We start from the raw sequence: 26290 nt of genomic DNA, 5'->3' as shown, positions 1-26290 counted from the left end.
ATGGGAGGGAGCGGGCGCGGCGAGGGTCGGGCAGGGAGGGGGCGTGGTGAAGTAGGGGGCGTGGGGCGGGGGCAGGGCGGGGGAAAAGGAGGTGCAGGGCGGCGAGGGGGCGTGGCGAAGGGGGTGGGGAGAAGGAGGCGATGGGGCGAAGGAGGGGGCGGGGTGAAGGAGGGGGCGGGGAGCAGGAGGGGGCGGGGAGAAGGAAGGGCGGAGAGAGGCGGGGGTCATTGCTGAGCATGCGCAGCAGAGCATTGATATGACGTAAGGGCGAAGAGTGAGGAGAAGAAGCGCAGGCGCGGGGCGGAGCTGCTGGGCGCAAGCGTAGTGGCATTTGGTGCCGGCAGAATCGTGGAGAAGCGCGAGAGCGGCTCCCGGTTGCCGAAGTGAGTGGGAGCGGCGGCGCTGAGGAGGGGAACAGGAACCGGCTGAATTCATGTAGAGAGCTGCCGGGTATATCATCGTTATTTTTTTAAAAACAGTTGGCTGTATTTTGGAGTAGGGTCGGTGAGGGAGGATGATGTGCGAGGTGATGCCCACCATCAGCGAGGACACCCTCACCCAGAGGGGCTCCCAGAACGGCGCCGAGGACGCCAATTTCGAGCAGCTGATGGTGAACATGCTGGACGAACGGGACAAGCTGATGGAGACCCTGCGGGAGACGCAGGAAACTTTGTCCCTCACTCAGGAGAGGATGCAAGAGGTGGCCCACGAGAGAGATCTGCTGCAGCGCCAGTTGAATTCAGCTTTACCTCAGGTAATGGTCGGGCCGGCTGCTGCTGCTGGATGACACTTATTTTATTTCCGAATAAAATTTACCACTAGTCCCCAAAAAAAAATCTTGCAAAGGGAGAAATTGCAGAGTTCTGATACGGAAAATGGGATTGCAACTGGGTGCAGGGACCGCAAGGGAATTCTTTTGTTATTTGTGCATTGCCTCATTATATAACGCTGAAATGATGTTATGTTGCAGCACATAGTCTGTGAGCAATATGGGACCATCAGTGATTAATATGGGTATTTATCGCCAGTGTTCAATATACTAGAGCAATGATTGTACACCTTTTTTGAAACTCGAACCTATTTTGGTCAATGGAAACCACTTTGTAGGTGAGTTGTATAAGAGAATCAGCTTTCTTGGTTTTTTTTTCGTTGAAAGCTGTAGAAATCTCTGAAGGTGGTTCATTGTGGTATGCACCTGTCTTCAGGTAAATGAGTGAACGGAAGGGACCTAACCGTTTTTAAACTATTAAATACCTGCCCGCAGTATGTCTGCACGCTGCCACCAGGGGGCTGGATCTTAAAACAAGAACGAATTTATTTGCGAAGACTGCAAATCATTGTTTCCTTTGAAAATTTATGTTCAAATTTGTATGTAAGTATAGATCGAGAAATTTTAAAAAATCTGACTTTTCACCCAGGTTTTAAAATTAGTGCATATGTACTAATACTAAAGTGATCAAATGACATTCTATTGATCATACTGCAGTGTTGTGTGTATATTCTTAATGAAATATTTCCTGTGCAGTTCTCGATAGGGATAGAGCTTGATACCTCAACAGACTGTGTAATAGCTTATTTTTAATGTTGCTTTAATAAAATTGAGTTCTTGTTGAACAAGAGTTATTTTGTAAAGGTTGACTTTATTGCAAGCAAAACCTATTAGGTTATCATTTTGATATGGAACACCATGCTCACAATGAGTCCCTGATGATAGCTCATACCATATGGAGCAGCAACACTAACTGAGAAGAAAACCTGCAATACAATGAAACTAATTACACAAAACTAAAGCAATAAAGATTTAATGTGGAAAACGATAAACAGTTGGAACTGTGTTGTCAAGGCACAACATGGATTTCAGATGATATCTAACGAGAGTGTGCTGCACCAATGAATCCATTCATTGTCTTCGAGAGGGGAAAAATACTTTTTATTTGTTTCCCATCATTTGATTGTTGTCTTTGAAGCTAGCATGCCTTCTGTTAGCACTTGATTAACTGAGTATGAACACAATGTAATAAATATTCTGATACTGCGTCTCCCCAAGAGCTTAGAAGGGGAAACACGCAAAACACAATTCCCCCCCCAAACAAAGATCTCCAAGTAATAATTAATATAATCTCGAGCCAGGAACTTGTCTAAAACTCAATCACCTGTGGCATCCTGTCCTAATTGTAGCGGAACCTTCCAGGCACAGATCAACCTTGGCATTCACCTATGTACCCATCAGAACCCTACCAAACATCTCAGATGGTGAACATGGTCATCTTCACCTCAAAGGACGAATAAGAAGATGGCTTTGAGATAAATATACGTTCTTGGAAAGTTAAATTGACTCAATGCAAATAGGCACCTATGATATTTTTACCACTGTGGAGACAGTCTATGAAATGGATTTCTATGGCATGGACAATCATTGAGGGAGTCAGTGGAAACTATGAATATGCCAATAGATTGGAAATAAGATATCTTTTTGTCCACTCTATTTCTGATCTTTACTCTTGAATATTATATTCAATTTCATCCTCTAGATTTAGCCAAGTTTCTCATGTTCCTAACACATCATAGCTTCCTAATCCCGCAATAGCTTCCAGTTCTGGAATCTTGTTTCTTTTGCTTCCTATTCACATACATACCATAGTTTCCTGTTGCAGCCAAGGGGCTACCTAGTTTAGGTCTCTGGTGCACATGCTCCTGTGTATTTGTGTCTATACCTACTTACGATCTGTTTTGACTTGAATCCTGTTTCCTGCCTGTTGTCTTTCTCCTGTCCACCAGTAAACATCATCACCACCACCACCACCAACCCCCCCACCCAAACATGTGCTCTGGTTTTAATGATTTTTGATTGTGTTTGTGCTCCTTACATGTTGAGTATCATGATTAAAATGTGTTAATTATCATAAAGGTGTAGATTCTTCTATCAACAAAATGTGAAGAAATTAAGCTTTATGTTAAATTGCAGCCCTTTTTGGCTTTGGAATAGAACATGGCCTTGAAAGGATGCTGAAAAACATAAGCAAAGTTAAATGATTTTAGAATAGCTGTCTGAGCTTTTTGATATTATTTCAAGTTAATTATTCTCTTGTATCTGTGTCACTTGCTTTTTTAGGCTCGTTCTCGGGTGTCCAGCAAGTGTTGGCACTGGTTTTGTCTGCATTTTCTAGGTCGCTGAAGCGTGAGCAAAGTTAAAGCAGAAGGGAAAGGTTCTTCCAGCATTGAATGCTTTCTCTTCTGCCTTTCCAAATTACAATGTTGCATCTCTGAGCTGGTATGAAACAATTGGAGTGTTACACCCACTTGCCCCTCCCAATCTCCTTGAGGAGATCTGAAAAGTCAGGTGTTTCCCCCTCAGCTGGGAACTGCTTTGAAGGCACTTGTGCAAAAATCTGTGAGCGCTTCAGCAGAGAAATGTAGTGAAGAGTGCTCCTTTCTTAATCGTAGATACCAGTTGGAAGGTATGTGAATCATAATAAACTTATAGCTGAGATGTTTCTAAACATGGTCTGAAGTGTACTGGTCAGAAGGATGTTCGATTATAATTGCTCCATCAATCTGAGAAGCTTCAAAATAGCAGGTTTCCATTTAGACTGGAGGAGAATAGTTATAAAATTACAGATCTGTTATTCCTCAAGGAGACTTTATCTCCATGAACAATGTTGGTTGGAGGGGTGTAACTTTCTCTGTTTAGGCTTCTGCTCCCACTTTATTTCACCTTTTTTAACTGTGACAAGTTTAACAAATCACTCCCTACCTCCAGGAATTTCACTGCCCATTTTTAAAATAGATAATGTAGGAAAAAAACCCAGTCATAATTAGTAAATTGGACTCCTAATATTTCATTTTTAAAGTAGGAGAATTTAACAGCATATTTGTGTTGTACCTCTCATATGATAAAACAGCCCAAGGGAGATGCAGTACAATTGGTCAGGAGTACCCTGCGATAGAAAGTTCTGATAGCCTGAAACCTTTAAAACTTTTGGACCAGTGGATAGGGAGGCAGTGAAAGTCAGCAAGAATAAGAGTTATGGGTTAGTGGCATACAAAAATAGAACCGAATACAAGCAGCCGAGTCTTCAGTGGGTTGAAGTTATGTAGGGATGAGCCTTGAAGACAGACAAGACCATGAGCCTTTGGTGACAAGGATGGATATTCAGGGTTTAGCAACCACAGGGCGATAAGACTGAGGCAAGGGTTGGCATAGTTAAAAGTGCAATAATTAGTTGCAGTTAAAGTGGGAGAAAAGTTTCATGCATCCACCCAAATAGTCTATTAAAAGATTAAATTCATTTGTACATCTAAAGCAGAAACTGGTATTCCAAGCACAACATCAGAAATTGGTCATGAATTGATGAAGCAACAAAACAAAGAAGAAACAAAAGAGGATGAGATTTGTTGAATTGTTCAAACTGAAGACTTGACAAACGAGCAGTATAAAACAAAAGAAAATACAGGCATAGAAATGGAAGGAAACATGTTGCCAATGAGATCTGGTAAGTGAGTCTGGTGGATCCAGCCCATGATTCAGTATATAACTGAATAAGTTAAATCAAACTATATTGCAACATTTCAAAGATGACTTAATCAGGTTTTCAGAACTTTCCAATTAGTAAACCATTGGACAGGGAAGAGAAATAAGAGAGGCATTATCACTTAGTACTAAGGCATTCAATGCATTTTCATTGTATGTACAGTTACAGCTGTGATGTAAAATCAGAAATTGCTTTTGAACATGTGACAGAAGCACATAGGTATAAATTTAAAGTTGTTGTAGCTATGAGTTCTTGTGCAGTGGCATGTATACTTTCAGTACATCAAATTCTCTTTAGTGGGTGGCAGTGTATTGAAGAAGGAAGTGGTGCCATTTCAAGAATCTGCCAAAAGGGTCTGGGTGAGCGATCTGTTGTAAATTTGTAATGATTCTGTACAGTATCTGTCTATTTCTGCTTTTGAATACACCTCTGCTTCTGAATACACTTGTAGTTTTAGCTTGTATGAAGCAAGTCTGCTGTCTGATGTTTTCTGCCTTCTAGATTAATGAGACACAAGCCCTACACCATTGCCAGTTTATATTTAAGGTAGTAGTTCACCTGGGTCTAGGTAGACTAAGATTTATGTTTCCATTTCCAGAGGAAGACTTGCTAAAGGAGGAAATCTAGTACACACACTGATAGAATAAGAGCATCTAAATAACTCGATTTTGGTGTTAGCTACAAGATAATTGGATAGAAAGCCCAAAATGATGTGACCGAGTAATTATGTGAAGAATCCCTATATGGCACATGTGCAAGTTGGAGATAGTTTTCTTGTACAATTCAGTCTAAGGACATATTGAAACGCAAACTATTGTCGAAGCATAAATCAACCAGTAAGTTCTGGAGATTAGGATACATTATAAGCTGCAAATTTCCAGAACTTGCAAGTCAGTTTGTGCCACGTCTAGTTGTGTTGAATTTAGTTCCCTCATTCAATTGGCTTGAACAATTGCTAGCCAGTTTCCTCCTCCTTTGATGTCATTCCTACTCTTTGTTCAGATTGAAGTCGTTGTCATCTTCTTAGACAACCCCTCGGGATCTAGGATGAATTGCTTTCACTCTGGTTCGATGGATTCAAAGATGGCTGATAAGTCCAATGTGTGATCTGCAAACTCTGTCACAAGGGGCAGGTAGTGCTTGAAGGATTGGGCAAATGGGTTGTTTGGAGCTTTATGCCCTCCATCCAACACCTTGACTTTGCCTCCACACATTCCTGACAAAGTCTCAGTGTGCTCAGTGCCTTCCCAATGACCCTTCTCCATTTTGGTCGGTCACAGGCCAGGTTCTCCCATGAGTTGATGGGTATGTTTGACCTCTTCAGGAATGCTTGGAGGACATCCCTAAAGTGTCTCTGCCGTCCTCCTGGGAGTCTTCCGAGTATAACAGTTACTTTGGGAGTCTGGTGTCAGGCACACGATTGGGATGCCTAGTCCAGCGGAGCTGGTTTTGTGTGATTAACACCTTGATGCCAGGCAACTTGACTTGAGAGAGGACACTGCAGTTGGACCATCTTTCTTTCCACTGGATTTGCAGGAATTGTGAAGGCACCACAGGTGTTGGTACTTCAGTGCTTTGAGGTGCCTGCTGTAAGTTGCCCAAGTCTCTGACGCATATAAGAGCACAGAGATCACTGCTGCCAGGTAAGCCTTAGTCTCAGGCTGGAGACCCTGGTCCTCAAATACACTTTTCCTCAGAAATACAAAAGGATGAACAAGAGCAGGATTTCTTGTTTTATTGTTGAAGGGGACTGCGAGTATTAAAGTTCCTTTTCATGTTGATCAGAGTTAAAGATACCCATACTGGTGAATGCAACACTCACTGGTGTTTACTGTCAGCTCTGAACACAAGCAGACACAAAATTAAATTCCCTTGTGTTCTGATTTGTGCCCCCCTACACAAGTATGTATTTCTACCTTGAGCACAGACCATTGTTACTTTTCTAGATGAGATTGCATGTCTTGGATCTGCAGCCAACAAAAACTGCCTTGGAACTTGCTATTGGTTTTTTGCATTTGTACCCTCCTCTAAAACTGAAAGTGCGAGTGATTTTTTTTTTCTTTTAACTGTTTTTAAAGTACTATTCTATGATTCATGGGTAACAAGAAGCTTTTGGCATCCCCATCAAGTGGCTGTGCCTTATGTGTGCCTAAATAGAATGTCACAGGCTGCTGACTTTGGGAGCTTGGAGGGAGATATTTTTCTGAATCTGATTCTGTCCTTATCCAGAAAGCTTGGACACAGTCACTGTATAGAATCTCTTGAGTTTACAGAGTTTTACTGAGAATCTCCCAGGCCTCTTTCTACTGATAAGATCTCAATGTATGGTTTTTTTTAGTGCATCATATCAATCATGTTAATAATTTAAACATGCATCTACTAATATCTGTTCCAGAATGTGGAAATTGCAGACATTTACATTCCACAGAATTAAGAATGATCATGCTTCTTTAAACAAAACTGATTAAAACATTTTAAATAGTTTAGAATAGTCTAAGAATCGTGATTGTGAGCTCACGACCTGTGGGGATCATGTAAGGTTAACATTATAAAATTAAACTTGTGGGAAAATGTACAACTTATTTTTCTTATTATAATTTGGAGTGACAGAAATAGTGCTAATCAGTATGTCAGTAAAATGTCTACACTTGTTGATGTAAATTTATTGGCTTGGCATTTTATTGTTTATCCGTGACTGAACAAACACCTGCATTATCACTCTAAAGTGTGAGTTGCCTTTTAAAAGTATTACAGTTAAGTTATTTCAGTTGCTGTAGCAAGGCAGTATATGATAATGGTTTTACTGAGCATCTCACAAATCTTTTATCACTGTGTTCATGAGAGAATGATAGGGACACAAATTGAAAACCTGCAGTAAGTTTTGGTGTTAAAAGTTTGGAAATATGTTTATTTCATGCTGACATCAGTTCATTGCATGAATTATTTTTGAAAACAATTGATCTGAACTGTTTTCTGTGTGCATTTAATAGAATCCATTGGGATAGCTGGCCATGGAATTCAAATTGGCCAATTTATAACTAATGGCTATATTCTTCTACAGTACATAATGGGACATTTGTGAATTAAATAGTTTGTCTTGCATCCAAGAGCAGTTGAATTATTTTCTTTTTGGTTGGGTTTAGAATTGAATTTTACCAGTAGCTGATGTGTCAATTACATGTTTGCCTTCATCTGTTTTTAGTTGAACTGTTAGCTTGGAGTTTAGTATTGTGGGTGGAAGGAAGATGGATGATGGAATTAACTTATAAACGTTTTCTGTACCCTTCTTTTGCTTTCCCTCAGTTCAGTAGACTGCACCATTAAGCTGAATCACAACATCTGGAGACAATTGTCCAAGATCAATGAAGTAATCTAGGAAAAGACTGTGCTTGTGCGCGTGTTTGTTTTTGCTAATGCAGAGGACCTGCTGATTTGCGTAAAGAAACCATCACAATATTTATTGGACCGTCATGGTGATTAACTCAAATTGTGATTTTTATTATAGTGTAGAAGCATGAAGTGATAGTATCACATGCACTAAAGTGTGAGGCTGATAGCAACTGACTTCAGGAGGATGCAGACTCGTGAAACGAGCAGAAACGGGCAGGTGAAACTTAGAAGCATGAAGCAATTCGCTTTGTTAGGAAGAATGGGGCGACAATATGGTACAGTTTTGAAGGAGGTACAGAGACATGAAGGGCTGTATGTACGCTCTTTTTGAACAGTCTTTTCAACTTGTCCTGCCACCTTGAAAGAAGTAATAGGAATTCTTGGCTTTAGAAACAGAAGTAAAGTACAAAAAAATCTGAAGTTATTTATGCTGCTTTAGAGTGCTTCAGTTGGAGTTTGATGAAGAAGGAAAGAGGTGATCCTTTCATTTTCTACCTACCTTCAGCAAGAAGAGTGGTGGCTTTGGTAAATAGGACCTGGTAAGTATTTCTTCTGTCTTTAGTTTTCTCTAAACTAGAGGAAGTAAAAGTAAAGGGAGTAATTTAAGGGTAAGTAATGGCAGGGCAGCTCATCCAAGTGGAATGCTCCTCCTGTGCGATGTGGGAAGTCAGGGATACTTCCAGTGTCCAGGGCGACCACGTGTACAGGAAGTGTTTCCAGCTACTCTAAATCCGTGTTTTGGAGTTTGAGCTGCACCTTGAGTCACTATGGAGCATCCGCAAGGATGAGATCTTTGTGGATAGCACATACAAGTAAGGTGGTCATACTGCAGGTAAAAAGTGCACCGGCAGAAAGGGAATGGGTGACTGCCAGACAGAGTAGGCAGGTACTGCAGGAGTGCCCTGGGTCCATCTCCCTTTCCAACAGGTTTTTTGTTTTGGATACTGCTGGGGGAGGTGGTTTCTCAGGGGAATGCAGCAAGACCCAAGTCCATGGCACCATGAGTGGCTAGCTGCACAGAGCGGGGAAAAAAGTGTGGAAGAGCAATAGTGATACGGGATTCTATTGTAAGGGGAACAGATAGACGTTTCTGTTGACGCAGACGTGACACCAGGATGGTATGTTGCCTCCCTCATGCCAGGGTCAAGAATGTCACTGAGCGGCTACAGGATATTCTGAAAGGAGAGGGTGAGCAGCCAGAGGTTGTGGTCCATATCGGTACCAACGACATAGGTAAAAAGAGGGATGAGGTCCTGAAAGCAGAATATAGGAAGCTAGGAAATAAATTAAAAAGCAGGACCTCAAAGGTAACCATCTCAGGATTACTTCCAGTGCCACATGCCAGCGAGATCAGGAATAGGAGAATACACCAGATGAATGCATGGCTGGAGAGATGGTGTAGGAGGGAAGGATTTTAGATTCCTGAGACACTGGGACTGATTCTGGGGAGTATGGGATGTACAAGTTGGACGGGTTGCACCCCAGTAGGACCAGGACCAATATCCTCACGGGTATTCACTAGTACCGTGCGGGAGGGTTTAAACTAGATTGTCAGGGGGTGGGACCCTGAGCAGGGAGACACAAGAGGGAAACATAGATCGGAATGAAAGACAGAAAAGTAGAAAGCAAAAGTGGAAGGCAGAGGAAATGAGAACTAGCAGCAAACAGGGCCATTGTACAAAAAAGATGTTGTAAAAAATGTTAAACAGAGAAGTCTAAAGGCACTGTATCTGAATGCACGCAGCATTCGCAATAAGGTAGATGAATTAGCAGCACACATAGATGTAAACAATATGATCGTGATTACAGAGACATGGCTGCAAGGTGACCAAGGCTGGGAACTGAATATCCAAGTGTACTCGATATTTAGGATGGACAGGCAAAAAAGAAAAGGAGGTGGCGTGGCATTGTTAGTTAAGGATGAAATCAGTGCGATAATGAGAGAGGATATTGGTTCAGAAAATCTAGATGTAGAATCGGTCCGGGTGGAACTAAGAAGCAACAACAGGCAGAAAACGTTAGTGGGAATTGTCTGTAGACCTCCAAAAAGTAGTGATAGGGTCGGGGATGGCGTTAAACAGGAAATTAGAGATGCATGTAACAAGGGTGCTACAGTAATCATGGGTGATTTTAATCTACATATAGACTGGGCAAACCAAATTAACAATAATACTGTGGCAGATGAATTCCTGGCGTATGTACGAGATGGCCTTTTAGACCAGTATGTCGAGGAACTGACTCGGGAACAGGCTATCCTAGATTTGATGTTGTGCAATCAGAAGGGGTTGATTAATAATCTTGTTGTGCAGGGCCCTTTAGGGAACAGTGACCATAACGTGATGGAATTCTTCATTAGGATGGAAAGTGAAGTAGCCCGTTCTGAAACTGGGGTCCTAAATCTTAACAAAGGAAACTACGAAGGTATGAGGCCTGAGTTGGCTAAAGTAGATTGGGGAACTTCATTAAAAAACATAGGGTGGATAGACAGTGGCTAATGTTTAAGAAACTGATGTATGCATTGCAGTTACATTCCTTTGTGGTACAAAAACACAACAAGAAAAGCGGCCCAACCATGGTTAACAAAAGAAATTAAGGATCATATTAGATCCAAAGAGGAGTCATATATAAAGTTACTGGAATCAAGTCGTAAGCCTGCGGATTGGGAGCAGTTTAGAATTCAGTAAAGGAGGACCAAGAGATTGATTGAGAGTAAATTTGCAAGGAACATAAAAGCGGACTGTAAAAGCTCCTATAAGTATGTAAAAAGAAAAAGGTTAGTGAAGACAAATGTAGATCCCTACAGTCTGAAATGGGAGAATTTATAATAGACAACAAGGAAATGGCAGAGCAATTAAATAACTACTTTAGTTCTGTCTTCATGGAGGAAGACACCAATAACTTCCCAGAAATACTAAGGAACCAAGGGTCTAGTGAGAAGGAGGAATTGAAGGAAATTAGTATTACCAAAACAATAGTGCTGGAGAAATTAAAGGGACTGAAAGCCAATAAGTTCCCAGAGCAGAATGGTGATAGACTGGGAAATGTTGATGTACAAAGGGACCTGGGTGCCCTTGTACATCAATCACTGAAAGCAAGCATGCAGCTGCAGCAAACGGTTAAGAAGGCAAATGGTATTTGGCCTTCATTGCGAGAGGACTTGAGTACAGGAGCAAGGGTATCTTAGTGCAGCTGTAACAGGGCCTTGGTGGGACCACACCTGGAGTATTGTGTGCAGTCTTTTGATCTCCTTACCTAAGAAAGAATATACTTGCCATGGAGAGAATGCAGTGAAGGTTCACCAGACTGATTCCTGGGATGGCAGGTTTGTCGTATGAGGAGAGATTGGGCGACTAAGCCTGTATTCACTGGAGTTTAGAAGAATGAGTGGGAATCTCATTGAAACGTAAGAAATTCTGACAAGGCTGACTAACTGGATGTAGGGGTGATATTTCCCCAGGCTGAGGTCATGCAGAACAAGGGGTCACAGTCTCAGGATACAGGGTAGGCCACTTAGGACTGAGATGAGGAGAAACTTCTTCACTCAGAGGGTGCTGAACCTGTGGAATTCTCTATCACAGAGGGCTGTGGAGGCCAAGTTACTGAATATGTTTAAGAAGGGAATAGTTTTTTGGACTCTAAAGTCGTCAAGGGGCATGGGGCAGGAGTATGGCGTTGAGATAGAGGATCAGCTGTGAGCATAGTGAATGTCAGAGCAGGCTTAAAGGGCCGAATGACCTACTCCTCCTATTTTCTATGCTTTTACCCTTATTTAGTCAATACTGGTCCCAACTGGATTATTGTGGCCAATTCTAGGCACCACATTTTAAGAAGGATGTTAAGGCCTTGGAGAAGGTGCAGAGGTGTACCAGAATGATACCAGGAGTGAAAGTTATGTGGAGAGATTAGAGAAAGCTCTCCTTAGAGCTTTGGTGGTTAAGGGGAAATTTGAGATGCTGAAAATCATGAGTGGTTTTGATAGAGTAAATAAGGACAAATTGTCTCCAGTGGCATGGGGATCAGTAACCAGAGGACACATTTAAGGTAATTTTCTGAAGAGCCAGAGGCAACATGAGGAAAAGATCTTTTACACAGTGAGTGATGTGGCAGTGGAAGGAAGCCAATTCAATCATTTTCAAATGGGAATGGATACTTGAAGTGGAAAAATTTGCATGGTGAAAGAGCAGGGGCAAGGTACTAATTAAATAGCTCTCCCAGATGATGTCTCAGTGAGTTTCTATACAGTTGAGGCATTATTCCGACCCTCAAGATAGAGGCCAACTTTCTGTTGGCATGTTTAATTGTATCTTGTCCAGTGCATTACCTTTTATGATTTATGCATCTGGACACTCAAACCATTTTTTCTCTCCACAGTTCCTGGTCTTTCCGTTTAGAAAATATTCCGCAGTGGCTTTATTGAATTTAAAGTGCACCTTGTACTTCCCACATTGAACTTTCCATGCCAATGTTTTGTCCACTTACTTGACCTGTTTCCCTTCGTAACATCCTGCTCTCGCCTTACTTTTAACTGTAGCTACTAAGTTAGTGTCAACTGCAAACTTAGTTATACAATTCTCTATAACCTTATACAGTGAAAAGCTGAGGACCCAGTATAAATCTCTTGGAAACACCATTTGCCTAATACTGCCTACTTCAACCCTACTTTCTATCTCCTACGTGTTAACCAGTTACCAGCCCATGTCACCACGTCATCTTCAATTCTAAGCACTTGAATTTTTATGGCGCTCTTGGGACTTCTGGAATTCCATATAAGCAACAAGACTCCCCTTTATCCACCATGTTAGCACCTACTCAGAAGGTTCAACTGGATTAATAAGGCATAATTTAACCTTTGAAGAGTCAGCATTGACCTTTTTAATCATCTGATACTTGTTAGTTGCTTTGTTCCTACTGATAGATTTCTGCAACTTCCTCACAACCGATGGTTCTGTAGTTTCCTAGTATCTTCCATTTTCCTTTTTGAATACTGGATAATATTTGTAACCTTCTAATTGAAAGGCAGTTCCTGAATGTTTGGAAAATTATGAATAATGCATCAGCAATTTTGTCACTTGTTTCTTTACATACCCTTGGGTGGAAGCCATCAGGACCTGAAGAATTTTCTATCATAAGCCCCATTATTTTCTAGTATCATTTTTTACATTTATTAAATTCAATATTTACCTTCCTTTGAATTGTTTTTGTGCTGTTTCTCCACTAAAATGAAGGCAAAATGTTTACTTAACAAGTCTGCCATTTCCTTACTGCCATCAGTCTTGTCTGAATCTCTGTTTACCATTCAATGTATTTATAAAGACTTTTGCTGTAGATTTAATTTATTGAACATGTCTTCCTTACTATTCCACTTTTCACCTGTTACCTTGTGATAGCCGTGTAGATGAGAAAGCACTATATCGCAAACACATCACATTCCACATGTATGCCAGTGACATTCAATCTCACCACTGCTTGCTTATACCCATCCACTGCCTGATTTGCTGCACTGCTTGTCTGACATTTAATATTGGATAAACAAAAATTTTCTCCAACTAAATGTTGAGAGGACTATGTCTTTGATCTGCAACACAAACTCTGGGCTCTTTTCACAGTTCCAGAAGCTGAGCAAGACCATGCTGTTTTTTGACCCTGTGGTGGCTTCTGTGGCTTGCTCTTCACTTTCCAAGTCACCTCTAGCCCTTACAAGCCTTTGTGGCCTCTCTTGTTCTCCAATTCTGGCCTCTGAACAACCCTTATTTGAATTGCTTCACCTTTGGAAGCCATGCATTCAGCTGCCTAGGCCTGAAGGTCTGGAATACCTTCCCCGACCCCTCTCTTTTAGATGCTCCTTTAGTGCTCTTCTATCAAGCCTTTAGTCATCTGTCTCTATCTCTTCCTGTGCTTTGGTGATATCGTTCTTGTTAAGTGCCTTGGAACATTTTTCAAATGGACAATGTAAATTAAGTTATCCCTTTTTCCATTCGTGGGATGTGGATGTCGCTGGCTAGGCCAGCATTTATTGCCCATCCCTAATTGCCCTTGTTCAGACAGCATTTTTAAGAGTCAACCACATTGCTGTGGGTCTGGAATCACATGTAGGCCAGACCAGGTAAGGACAGCAGATTTCCTTTCCTAAAGGACATTGGTGAACCAGATGGGCTTTTACAACAATCGACAATGGTTTTATGGCCGTTATTAGACTTTTAATTCCAGATTCTTATTGAATTTAAATTCCACAATCTGCCCTGGTGGGATTCAAACCCAGGTCCCCAGAGCATTACTCTGGGTCTCCGGATTACCAGTCCAGTGACATTACCACTGCCACTGCCTCCCCCTTTGCTTTTTGCATTATATAAGGATTTTAGATTTTTTTTTATTGACTGGGAAGTATAGAATTAGGGATCACAGTCTCAGAATAGCAGGTCAGTCATTTAGAAATTTCTTCACTGAGGGTTGTGAACCTTTCAAATTCTCTGCCGCAGAGAGCTGTAGATGCTCAGTAGCAAGCATATTTGAGTCGGATCAACAGACTTTTGGGCACACAAATGAAAGTGATAATGCAGGAAGGAGCCACATCTTACTGAATGGTGGAGCAGACTTGAGGAGTCAGATGGCCTTCTATTTTTTATGTACATCTAACCCAGCCTGGTCCAATGAATTTACACAAATGCAAAGGAAGCCTTTTTTTTAAAGCTTGAAACTATGGCTTATGTAATTTGTTGACCAGGATTGCTTAACCGCACAAGTGAAATATTTGCCTTGGTGAAATACACTGGTTTTGGTATTATACCAATACAATTTGAATACATTTCAGATTTTGGTTATATAATATGAGCAATTAGCCCAGTTTATTGCAGTCAGTTTATTTCTCATCCTTCAAAGCTTTCCTTATCTAAATTTAAAACTCTACCTCCTCCCTTCTCTCTTGCCAAACTTGATATCAAATTCAATCATATTATGGTCACTATTCTGTTAAATTGTTTGTTATCCATCACAAAATCTAGTATGGTCTATTTCCTAATTTTACTTGCTGCGTGCTTCCCTGGTTTTTGTACTGGTACATCTCCCTCTTGACTCAGTGTCGCTGAACAGGCCAGGAGGCAACTCTTACCAGAGTCTTGCATCCTTTGCAGTTTGTTACTTTTACACACATTGTTTCCACTTCCCTGATCACCCATACTGAAATCTCTTCCATATACTGCTGTAATTCTGTCTTCAGTATTACACACCTCTTTCCAATTCCCCTGTCTTTCCTAAGGATCCTACAGCCCAGAATATTAGCTTCCAGTCATGTTCAGTGTAAAGTTAGGTCTCCGTAGTGGCTAATTCATCATGCCCTTCAAACTGTATTTGGGCATGTAACTCACTTTTTTATTTCTTCTGCTAAGTGCATTTGTGTACAGATGTTATTTGGGCAACTGTCCCTATTTCTCTCTTGCCCCCCCCCTGCCACACACACTCTTTTTAACATGAACTTGGACTGTCCATATGTGGCATACAACAGAAATTTTAAGGTAAGGTTGAGTCAGGTATGAAAGAATGAAAAGAGAAGCTAGGAGAGGTTTTTTCTCATCTTGAATATCAGAAAGTCAAATCTGTAATCTCTCTCCATAATATACAAAAAATCTTATGGGTCAGGCATTAATTTTATGAACAAGTTGTCAACATCAGGTTCAGCCATACCAATAGATGGAGCTGTCGAACATGCAGATCACAACTTGCCCATAGCTACTGCAGCCTGTGCAGTTGCAAATAAATTACTTTGACCCTTTTTAATAGTTTAATTTCAAGTTCTTATTCATCCCTATTGAAGCAATCTCTGCAGCCTCACATCCGAATTGGTGATAATGCACCCAGAAATCACAAGCTCTATTTGCTCCTCCAATTTGATGTCTCTCAGATTTACCCTATTCTGCTCATACAGGCCACTCACATGCTAATCATTCTTGGCCTGACATCCCTGTGTACTGGCCTGCATCAGAATTTTATGCCTCCCTCAGACTTGAGATGGACCTCATAAAGATATGCTGAGGAGCTGAAAGATTTGACACACTCATTTTGCAACATTAGCTGGCTCCTGCTCAGCCCCTGTCCCACTCTTGCATTTCCAACTCCTGCTCAGAGGTTTATGCCCTGGCCACTCTAATGTTTGTTGTCCCCGTCCACTGAAATTTTTCCTTTAACAAACGTCCTCTGTTCTTAATAAAAATACCAAAGTTCCATATGCAACGCAATAATTCATTTCTAGGGAGAAAGATATAAAAATTTACTTGCCAGACAGCAAGCCTCAGGTATATGCAACTTGAATATTTTTCTTGGTAGAGAATGATTGATGGTGTCCTGTATCTAATTTGATATACACGCTATTTTCCCAAATCTTTTTGTAATCTTCCTCTTCAAAATTTATCCAGTTCCCTTCTAAATTTTATTGTACTTTGCTTTAATCGACAAGCAAGGTAAAACATTCATATTTTAACAATCCACTGCAAAACATTTTTTTTCTTTCATAAGCGCATTGTTATAGACTTCAAGAAGATATAGGTTGGTGGAATGGCGGACAGGTTGCAGATGAAATTTAATGCAGAGAAGTGTGAAGTGACGCATTTTAGTGGGAAGAATGAGGAGAGGCAATACAAAATAAAGGGTACAATTATAAAAGTGGCGCAGGAGCAGAGGGGGGATGTATATGCACAAATTGTTGAAGGTGGTAGGGTAGATTGAGAAAGCGGTTAATAAGTATTATGATCCTTGATGAGACCCCCAAGGTTTTGGTCAGTTCTGGTTAGGGACCAATAATGTCTTAAGTAGACAAAGTTTGAGACTTAAGACGCTTGCTCAGTGAATAAAGCCACGAGATGCCATGGGTTTTGAACAAACAAAAATTAGCTTTACTAAAAAGTTGAAATAGATAAAACGATTCACAAGATCTACCTTATATTTACCCTGTATGCTAGATGAGGTACTTGTGAACTAACAGGCAAATTATGGTTGAACATGCCACACTACACAATAAATGACAGATGCGACCAAGACAGAGTGCATGGTTTTCTCAACCCACCCAAACATCAGTAGCACTGAGAGTCAACCAGTCTTACTGAACACTGTCCCTCTCTCACAAGGGATTCCAGTCTTCATCTTTGAAGATTTAGCCTGGGAATTCTTTTCAAAAATCGCTTCAACTCAGGCGGCATCAACAGCGACCCACCTCGCAGGGTTTCAATCTGGTCTCCCGAGATTCCATTCCCCTGGATTCCCAAGCTTACACTAAAGCACCAACTCACAAGTGCAATTTCAGCTCTTCGATTGCACCGAGCAGAACACCACTGCTCCAAAGGAGTACCTTTTCCCTTCCCCAAGGCCCACAGTACGGAGTCACCAGCCTTGGGCTGCCATCTTCACTTAAAGCCTGCTCATATCCAACGAATTGGGTTGAAGCCACTTGCCTTGCAGTTTCTGCTATTGGAGTTTGCAATTCTGGAATGATCAGTATCAAGTAACACCACTTTTCAGCCCTAATACCATTAGAGATACCTATTGCAGTTAAATTACAACAGTATCAGTTAGGTAATGGGGGGAAGAAAACACACAAAGCTTTGACTGCCTGAAGTTGCTAAGCATAGATCAATTTTGTTTTGCCATATTTAATGTAGGTTTCCAATTGAAAAAATAAGTCATTTAAAAAGTGACCATTAATGACAACTTTTTAAAAAGAAGTTATATTTATGATTTTAAAAATATTGAAATGGCTCAAATATTATGTATAGATGTGGATGATATAGATGGACATTTAGATTTTTTGATTATTTCAGTAGCAAGCTTTTTGTTTTCTCCACACGAGAGATTAACTTGTGTGGTCAGCATGCAGACTATGGGATTTTAATCTTAACTGGGTTTTCAGCTTGAATGCTGCCATTAAGTTGCTAAAGATCAATGTTTGTTTCTGTTTCCTGTTTACTTCGAATTATGCAAAGGTCTAGTTATTTGAATGATTTCCTAAAGTACACTAAAATGTTTGGAACCAAACATCAAGCACATTTTGAGGTGGTGGAGTAGTGTGTCGTGTCAAGCAAGGCAAAGAAATTCTGGGAATTCCAGAATTCAGGTGGCTGAAGGCTCTGCTTAAAAACTGGGGAGGAGGGCAAAAAACCCACATTCAACTTGAGTTGGCCTGTAGGGCTGACTTAAGATTATAGGTGTTTTTTTAAAAGCTGCCATTTATGAGAGAGCTAGTGCCGCAAAACTGGTCAATCAAAGTGCTTCAGGTTAGTGTATACAACTCCAAATAACACTAATAGCAGAATGTAATAATTTTATAGGAATTTTAAGATCCTCCTATAGAGTTACCCTATTGTTTGAGATATGAGCCTTGAGTTGGAAACATCATCTGAGCCTTGGGTGCTGGAATTCCTGCATGTTGTGGATCAACTTGTTTCTGTGTTTTTTCTTTGCAACATTGAGTTAGTTTCCATCCTTTTGCTTGCGAAATTGTAACAGTTGAATATGCCATGACTGTCCATGCCACATAAAAACCAGACAAATATGTACACAGTAGTTATAGCCTTGTGACATCACTGAGCTCAAACATTATGGATTTAAGGCAAAACTTGGGTAAGATAAAGGAATTGTCTGAACGGTAGAAAATGGATATTGGCTCAAGGGATAATTTATTGTCACATAATCGTGTGTGTAAACTGTTGAATGTGAGATGAGCTATTGTCTGCGTGTATGTTGAGTTCATTCATTTTATAATCTAGATTTTTTTCATGTTTCTGTAGCAACTGTTTAATTGATTCTAATTGTATATAATGCCAAGTTTCTCTAGCATGTTTCTCAATAAAAATAAAGTGAATAAAATGGATATAATTTGGACTTTGTTGTTTGAGGATCCAGTGTGGTGTAATATAAAGTGATAACATTCTGACCCAAATCAATGTTGATGTCTAATTTTTGTCCTTCATGATCTTGTCATGACTAAAGTCAAAAATAAACTAGAGTGCAGCTTGCTTTCTATGTTTCTAACTTTTGAGTTATTTTATAAATGTATTTTTACAGCGGGATACTTCGTGAATGATGGTGACCTTTAGTGGCAGAAACAGTAGAATGAAAACTAAATTATATTCTCGTCAACTGCAGATAATCACTCAAAGAATCAGATACTATTCTACCTCTGAAGAGAGAGTCGTGTATCAACAGCATGGATTATTCTGGCCTTTGTTGTTTTCTGTTGTTTCATTTGGTATTAGCAAAAAGAAGAATTGAAGTATATTAGTCACCTCAAATTTCAGCATTTGTTGACCATCTCTAATTGCCTTTGAGAAGGTGGTAGTGAGCCACCTTCTCGAACCACTGCTGTCCAAATACAAAGAACAAAGAAAAGTACAGCACAGGAACAGGCCCTTCGGCCCTCCAAGCCTGCGCCGATCATGATGCCCGTCAAACTAAAACATTTTGCACGTCTGGGGGCCGTATCCCTCTATTCCCATCCTATTCATGTATTTGTCAAGCTGCCTCTTAAAAACCACTATTGTACCTGCTTCCATCACCTCCTCTGGCAACGAATTCCAGACACTCACTACCCTCTGCGTAAAAAAACTTGCCCCGCACATCTCCAAAGTTTTCTCCTCTCATCTTAAATCTATGCCCCCTAGTAATTGACTCTTCCACCCTGGGAAAAAGCTTCTAACTATCTACTCTGTCCATGCCACTCATAATTTTGTAAACTACTATCAAGTCGCCCCTCAATCTCCGTTGCTCTAGTGAGAACAATCCGAGTTTCTCCAACCTCTCCTCATAGCTAATAACCTCCAGACTAGGCAGCATCCTGGTGATACAGCAAATGATGTAGGTACAATTTTGAGTATATGTATATAATTAACCCTTATGGTCTGCTCAGGAAGTCTGGTTCATCTCTAAAACCAAGATTGTTGCACAGGTGCTGGTAGACCTGCTGAGTATTTGAAATGTTTTCTGTTTTTAATTAGGAATATGGAACAGATCAGTTTTCTGAATTGCATGTGCAGCTTAATGATGCCATTTCAGGTCTCTTTCAAATCAATTTCCACCTGGCAGCTCTTGATACCATAATGCTGTTGATGTCATGACATTTGACACACACATTTAACACGCCAAGCAGATCAAGAAATTGGCAAGAAGTTTCAAATGGAGGCTCTATGGTCACCAGAGCAATGACTGTTGCTTTCTTTGCATTTCCAAGTGCAGCGAATAGCGTGAGAAAAGGATATTGGCTGCATTTTACAAGGCAGAAGGAGGAGGCCGTTCAAATCGTATGAATGCTGGCTTTCTGAAAGCCAATGAGCCCCATTCCCCTGCCTTTCCCTCATATTCTTTTTATTAAAAAAAGCTATTATTTTTGATTAAATTAAAGCTACCAACTGAGTGAAAAATAGTTTGTCAATGTTCAATATTATGGAGAAATATTAGAACTTATTTTAAATTTTTATTTTGAAATGAGTCCCAGTTTCTTAGTGTTTCTGTACAATTAAAACCTCTCATCTCTGGTTGTCCTTCTCTGTCTCTCATATCACCTTACATCTCATCTAATAACTATTTGCAATATGTTTATGCACCCTTGTGCAGTTCATAACATCTGTGTTGGTTTGCTATATGTAGTAACTATGTCTATGCTAATACAGCAACACACTGGATGACATTCCATATAGCCTTGATTTAAAAACAGAATTAAACACCCATTGCTACTTGGTTAAACATGTTGTGCTCATAAGGCATAATGCTTGCATATTGGAAAAAAAATCTTTCTCTCCTGATGGTCAGCTACTAAATTTTCTTATAACTTTGGCAAAAGTGAAAGTGTGGCTTACTAGTGTACCATTATGTTCTCCACATTTCATTTTTTAAATAACAGGACAACCTTTGTAGATCAGTTCCAGTAAACCCAAAGGAAGCTGCATGTTGGTTCCTCTGTTATTCCTGAAGCCATATAGGAAAAAGGCAGATTACCAATGAAAAGCTCAATGAAGGAAGACAAAGGAGAGGCAGGGACAAGAGAGAAAAGTGAAAGCAAAAGTAGGAAGTTAATGAGGTAAATAATATAAAAAATCCAAGTAATGGAAGATTTGGATAATGATGTAAAGAATCATAAATATTTTCTCTCTTTTAGGATATGGGCTCTTTTTCTCTTTGTCTCACTCTGATTTTGTTGAGGTAGATGTGACAGTGACATATCCAGGTGAATTATGTTACAATAAATAAAATACATATAAAATAACCATTTCCCATGACTCTAGAATTCTTTGAAAACATTAACAGGACTGAAATCTTGGTTATAACTAATGCAGCAAGAAAGTGTTTCTTATGTTTTTTTTTTAAAAATTGAAGCAGTGATAAAACAGAAAATATATATTTTAAAAGTGTCAGTTAAGCAAATGCAACAGTAAAATCCCTATAAAATAAGTGCATGGAACAAGGGTCTCATTCTTCAAGCTCGTTTCCATCAAGCTGAATTCACATAGATGTTGAGTAGCTGAGTTTGATGTGTTCATGCCCACTCCAATGCAAAGACTTAACCTATCTTACTTTATTACAGGGGAAATATTCAGTTCCAATGTACAATATTTAGTGAAGGGAAAAACATGCATTTGACTATCCTTCGTTTTGAAATGAGTTATACACCCTTCTCCCTATTTTTCTTTTCTCTGCCACCCACCTCTAAATGCCATTCTATAGATGAGATGTTGAATGTACAACCTGCTTTTGGGCCTCTTGACGTTTCCCTGTAATTAGCTTAAAGAAAATGTATGTCCCAGAAAGACACTTGCTTCCTTTTATTTATTCCTTCCCTGTGGTTTAACACCTGGTTTTCATGTCCTCTTAATGTGGAGAACAAGGTTGGTGGGGGAACTATGGACACATGCTAGAATCCTGCAAGTGCTGTATCATTTGCTGAGAGATTTCAGAGTGCCAATCATGTCTGCTGCAGTGAAGTTGAGTAATCAAACTGGAATGGTAGACCAGTTACAGATTTAAATTATGAAACCAATGTTGAACACACTCAAATGTGGAACAGGGCCTCCGGTTGGCAACAGAATAACATTGATTGGTCACTCAAACAGTTATGATTAGTGAAGGGCCATCTAAGTCTATGAAGGAGTCATTAATGGTTCAAGTGCTTAAGTTTAATGCATACATCAAAACCAAAATAAAGTTGTTTGAGATCTTATGATACCACCTGACTGACTAGTTGTCATGATAAAGGTACACTTAAATGGAAGATTAACAAGTGTTGGATCGATGCATACACATCAATATTTGTTACAAGTAAATGGAAACCCATTGGAAAGACTAGTGACAAATGGCAGTGACAGCTTGTGTATGTATTGTTTTGTCAACAGTTAAATCTGCAACACACACCTAAAAGAATGCTTGTAAAAGTGAATCAAATGAATTGTTTTTGTGTTGGCTAAGATCTTTCATAACACTCTCAGGGGAAGTTGGGGCTTCGGTTTAATGTCTTATCTGAAAGGCAGCACCTCTAATATTACTACTGCCTCAGTGCGGTAGAGAAGTGTCGGTCTAGATTATCAAATTGCTGGATTGTGACTTTGGTTTATGATAGTGCAACAACTGAGCCAAGGGCACTAGAGTGTTTTTTCCCCAGCAATTTCATGTGAAGCACAATGAACACTAAGCTACCTGATTTACAGTATATTCATTTTTTTAGTAAAAAGCTGTCACTGATTCAACAGTTTGGATGTACTTTAATATTAGAATATTTGACCTAACCTAACACAACTTTTGTGTTTAATTGCTTATCTCAAGGCTTTTATGAATTTAAAATATTAATTCTAACAAATACCTAGTTTAAGTACAACACTGTACAATTTATCTATGTGGACTGTGTCAACTCATCAACAAAAACTTATAAACTGTGAGAGCTTAATAAAGCGGGTTACCAAGGTCAGCCTTTCAAGGTAAAGATTTTTGCATTGAAGGAAATCTAGTGCACAAATTAAGTCTTTCTCAAATCTGGCTGCAGGATTTAAATTTGGTTATAGCACAAAAACTCAGAAGCAATTGGACTTTATGTATTTCACTTTGGCCTGAAAAGCCCAGCTTAACATTTCATTTGTTTAGCAAGAGAAGGCTGATGGACTCCATTCCAAGAAACTTGAATTTCAAAAAACTAGAGAAGCCCTTAGGAGATATTGAACTGCTGGGAAATGAACTCTCTGTAAAGTAGCTAGATTTTTCTCACTTTGTTGTTCTGTATAGCACTTGCCTAATATCATTGCTTCTATAATTGAATGTATTTATAACTGCACAAATCAATAGTTATAGCATGCCGCAGTCCCTGTCTTCTGGATTGAAATGATGCCTATTGAGAGCATTGTTGAGATTTTAGAGTGCAGTGTTACTGTTATGGAGGGTAGTTATTGTCCTTTTGGCTATGTAGCCTATGGCATATGTTCTTGATTTTCAAAGTGTTAGAATATGAACCTTTGTTTCACTAAATCCAAATTTGTCGATGACAAATTTTTAAATTAAATGGTTTGATGTTTCCTCCTTTAGTTTTGTTCAGAATAAAGGAACCTTTGGAATGTGAAAAACCATTTTGTTTCATCCAGGTTATTCCACGAACTAGATGGCTGCAGAAGTAGGCATTCAGCTTCTCCTTATTTCTCCAACCACCAGCAAAGCTTATTATCCACATTCTACAATACGTTTTAAGCTTTTATTGAACAAAAAATGATTTTTGTACAAGATGTACAGACCAATATACATTGTGAACAACATAGCAAAGTATTATTTATGCTAGAAATCCCCTCTATACTTTTAATTGAAACATTGCTGGCTAATTAGTGTTATGATCCCAGCTGATGTTACTACTGGACAAGCTAGATCTCGGGGTGCAACCTGGCTTGATAGATCCTAACTTTTTTTTATTTAGATACATGGAGAGTAGCTACTGAAGAGAGTCACAGGAGTCAGCTGATGAACTTTTAACAAAAGAATAAAACATTTATTAAACAAGAAAAGATGAACTATATTACAATATTCCTTCACCCACAACTATACCTTTACAGATATATACAGGTTTATAAGAATTACACAAGTTACAAAAGCTATCTTATACTATATTGTTCACAGTAAATACACGGTCCATGTAAACCAATGGGCGATCTGTGGTCAGGCACACCACACTCTGAAACCAAATGACAGATGCCACCCCAAACAGATACTTTGGATTACTCATCACACCCCCCCTCCCCGCCCCAAGACGCTTGTTACACCATGGACCAACTGGCTTCATTGAACTCCATGTTTTACACAAGGTTTCCAGTCTCCACTCTCCAGGAACTTGCTCTGGAACCTTCTCCCAAACAATTTCTCTCCGATGCCTTCCAGGGTTTCAAACTCTCCTACCGATGTTCCTCTCCCTTGGATCACCATGTGCATTCAAGCTTTCTTCCATGCATACACACACTGATTCAGCCATGCCAACAGAACACAGCTGCTTTACATGCCCATTGTAAAGAGCTACAGACTTTCAGCTGTCTCCTTGGACCTTCTGGCTCATTGCACGCCTATATTACTTTAAACCTGTGCCCTGCAGCTATCTTTTTAAGCTTGGAGCCTTCCTCTCTGCTCCTTACTTTCACTTCCACAGAACAGGACCTTTTCAGATTCCTGCTCTTGTCCTTTGATTAGACTGTCCTCTTGGATCTTCCCTGTTCCACTCCCCTAGATTTTGGGACTTTCTTCTTTAGTTTCTGGAGCCTGCTTTTGTAGTCTCTTCTCCTGTGTCCAGCTTATCATGGCAGCTGGCTTCAATTTTAGTTTGGGACTTTCCATCTGTCCCTCTGCTGTCCAGTCTGTCTGGAATCCTGTCTTTAACTGAACTGAAACTGCTTTTCTAGTTTTCTTTGTGGGTTCCTCTTTCTGGACCTCTGTTGCAAGGCAACAGCACAGTTTTCTTAACCTTTGTTTGTTTGTTTTAACTCCCCTTCAAGAGTCTTAATCTTCATTAAAATGCAGGCATTTTTTAAGTGAAACTAAAGCTCAACTTCTCCTTTTCTGAACAAACCAGTACAGAAATACAATTCGAACTTAAACATTAAAGCTAAAACTCATTCCTAACACCCACAGATACAAATATAACTTAAACGATCTCTGTTTCCTAACATTATTATAACTCAGATTGATAATACTGATTCAAATGGGATTTTATAAGAGAGCTGAGTGCAACTAATTCATTATTGGCTTAACAGCTTTTATGTGAGGTGAGGAACTGTGGTCATTCCACCTACCATATATACTCGAATAATGCCCGATCTCGTATAAAAATTCAATCCCTGACTTTTGGCTGAAAGACCCAAACACTTTGTACTTACCACCCACTCGCCGCTGAAATCAAACCTGCCCTAGTGCCAACCTACTTATTGATAGAATCATAGAATAGCACAACATTGAAGGTGGCTGCTCAGCTCCTTGTGTTTGCAAACGTCAATATGGCGATCATCTCACTAGTGTGCTGCGTTCCCACCAATGTGGCAACTCTGCCACATGCCCTCTAATGTGGCAACGTGGTATCGAGAAGGAATGGCAGATGCATAGCCTAGTTCAAACTTAGTCATTGAGATTGCAGAGCAGGCAAATAATCGTGGAGCAACTGGAGAATTCAAGATATCAGAAGAACATCAGAGATTTGAGGAAGCTTTCTACACAGCTTAGGCAAAATAAATGTGCAAACGGAGCAAAGCATAGCATGTGGACACAGTTGGAAAATTGAGTTGCAAAATACGTCAATGAAAATAGAATGGGCTCTGTTTCTCATGGATCTACTTGAATATTTGCCCTGAAACTAGCAAGAATATTGGGCATTGTAGATTTCAAAGCCAGCCCTGGACCAGGCATATGAAGAGAAACAATGTTGTACTGCTACAGAAGACCAAGATTTCACAGCGTCTCCCACTTGGTGGCAGGCTTATCGCATATCAGCAGTTTATAATCAAACATCGACAAAAGAATGGATGCAGATTGACCTCTGGGGACATGGACGAGACTCCAATGAATTTTGACATGCCAGCATGTCAAACAGTGAACTAAGTTGGAGAGAAAATAGTGAAGATGGCTGTTAATGAAAAGAGTAGATTCACTTCTGTTTTGTATATCTGACGGGACAAAGTCAACAGTGATACTCAAAAGAAAAGCCCTCCCAAAACAGCAATTCCCAAAAGGAGCCATCCACGTTCACAAAGAATAGATAGATGAAGGTGCCTTGAAAATATAGCTGAAAACCTGGAGTTTCTAACCAGGAGGATTACGGAAAGAAAGTTTTCTCATCTGGGACATGTTCAGATCACACCTTGTCGATGTTGTTACTGAAGTTAGATTGT

General features: G+C 40.0%; 1 protein-coding gene across 1 annotated transcript in view; it reads left to right on the top strand.

Annotated features, from left to right (window-relative positions):
• The first annotated feature begins 269 nt into the window (after window positions 1-269).
• Window positions 270-26290, top strand: part of ppfia4 (PTPRF interacting protein alpha 4) — a 585677-nt gene continuing 559656 nt past the window's right edge. Inside the window, exon 1 of the mRNA XM_078546714.1 lies at window positions 270-754. Coding sequence (XP_078402840.1) covers window positions 515-754 — 240 coding nt within the window. The 5' untranslated portion in view covers window positions 270-514. The remainder of the gene's footprint in view (window positions 755-26290) is intronic.

This window comes from Cetorhinus maximus, chromosome 8 (genome assembly GCF_964194155.1).
Source record: "Cetorhinus maximus chromosome 8, sCetMax3.hap1.1, whole genome shotgun sequence".
Classification (NCBI taxonomy): domain Eukaryota; kingdom Metazoa; phylum Chordata; class Chondrichthyes; order Lamniformes; family Cetorhinidae; genus Cetorhinus; species Cetorhinus maximus.
This window is presented reverse-complemented; position numbering and strand designations above follow the sequence as displayed.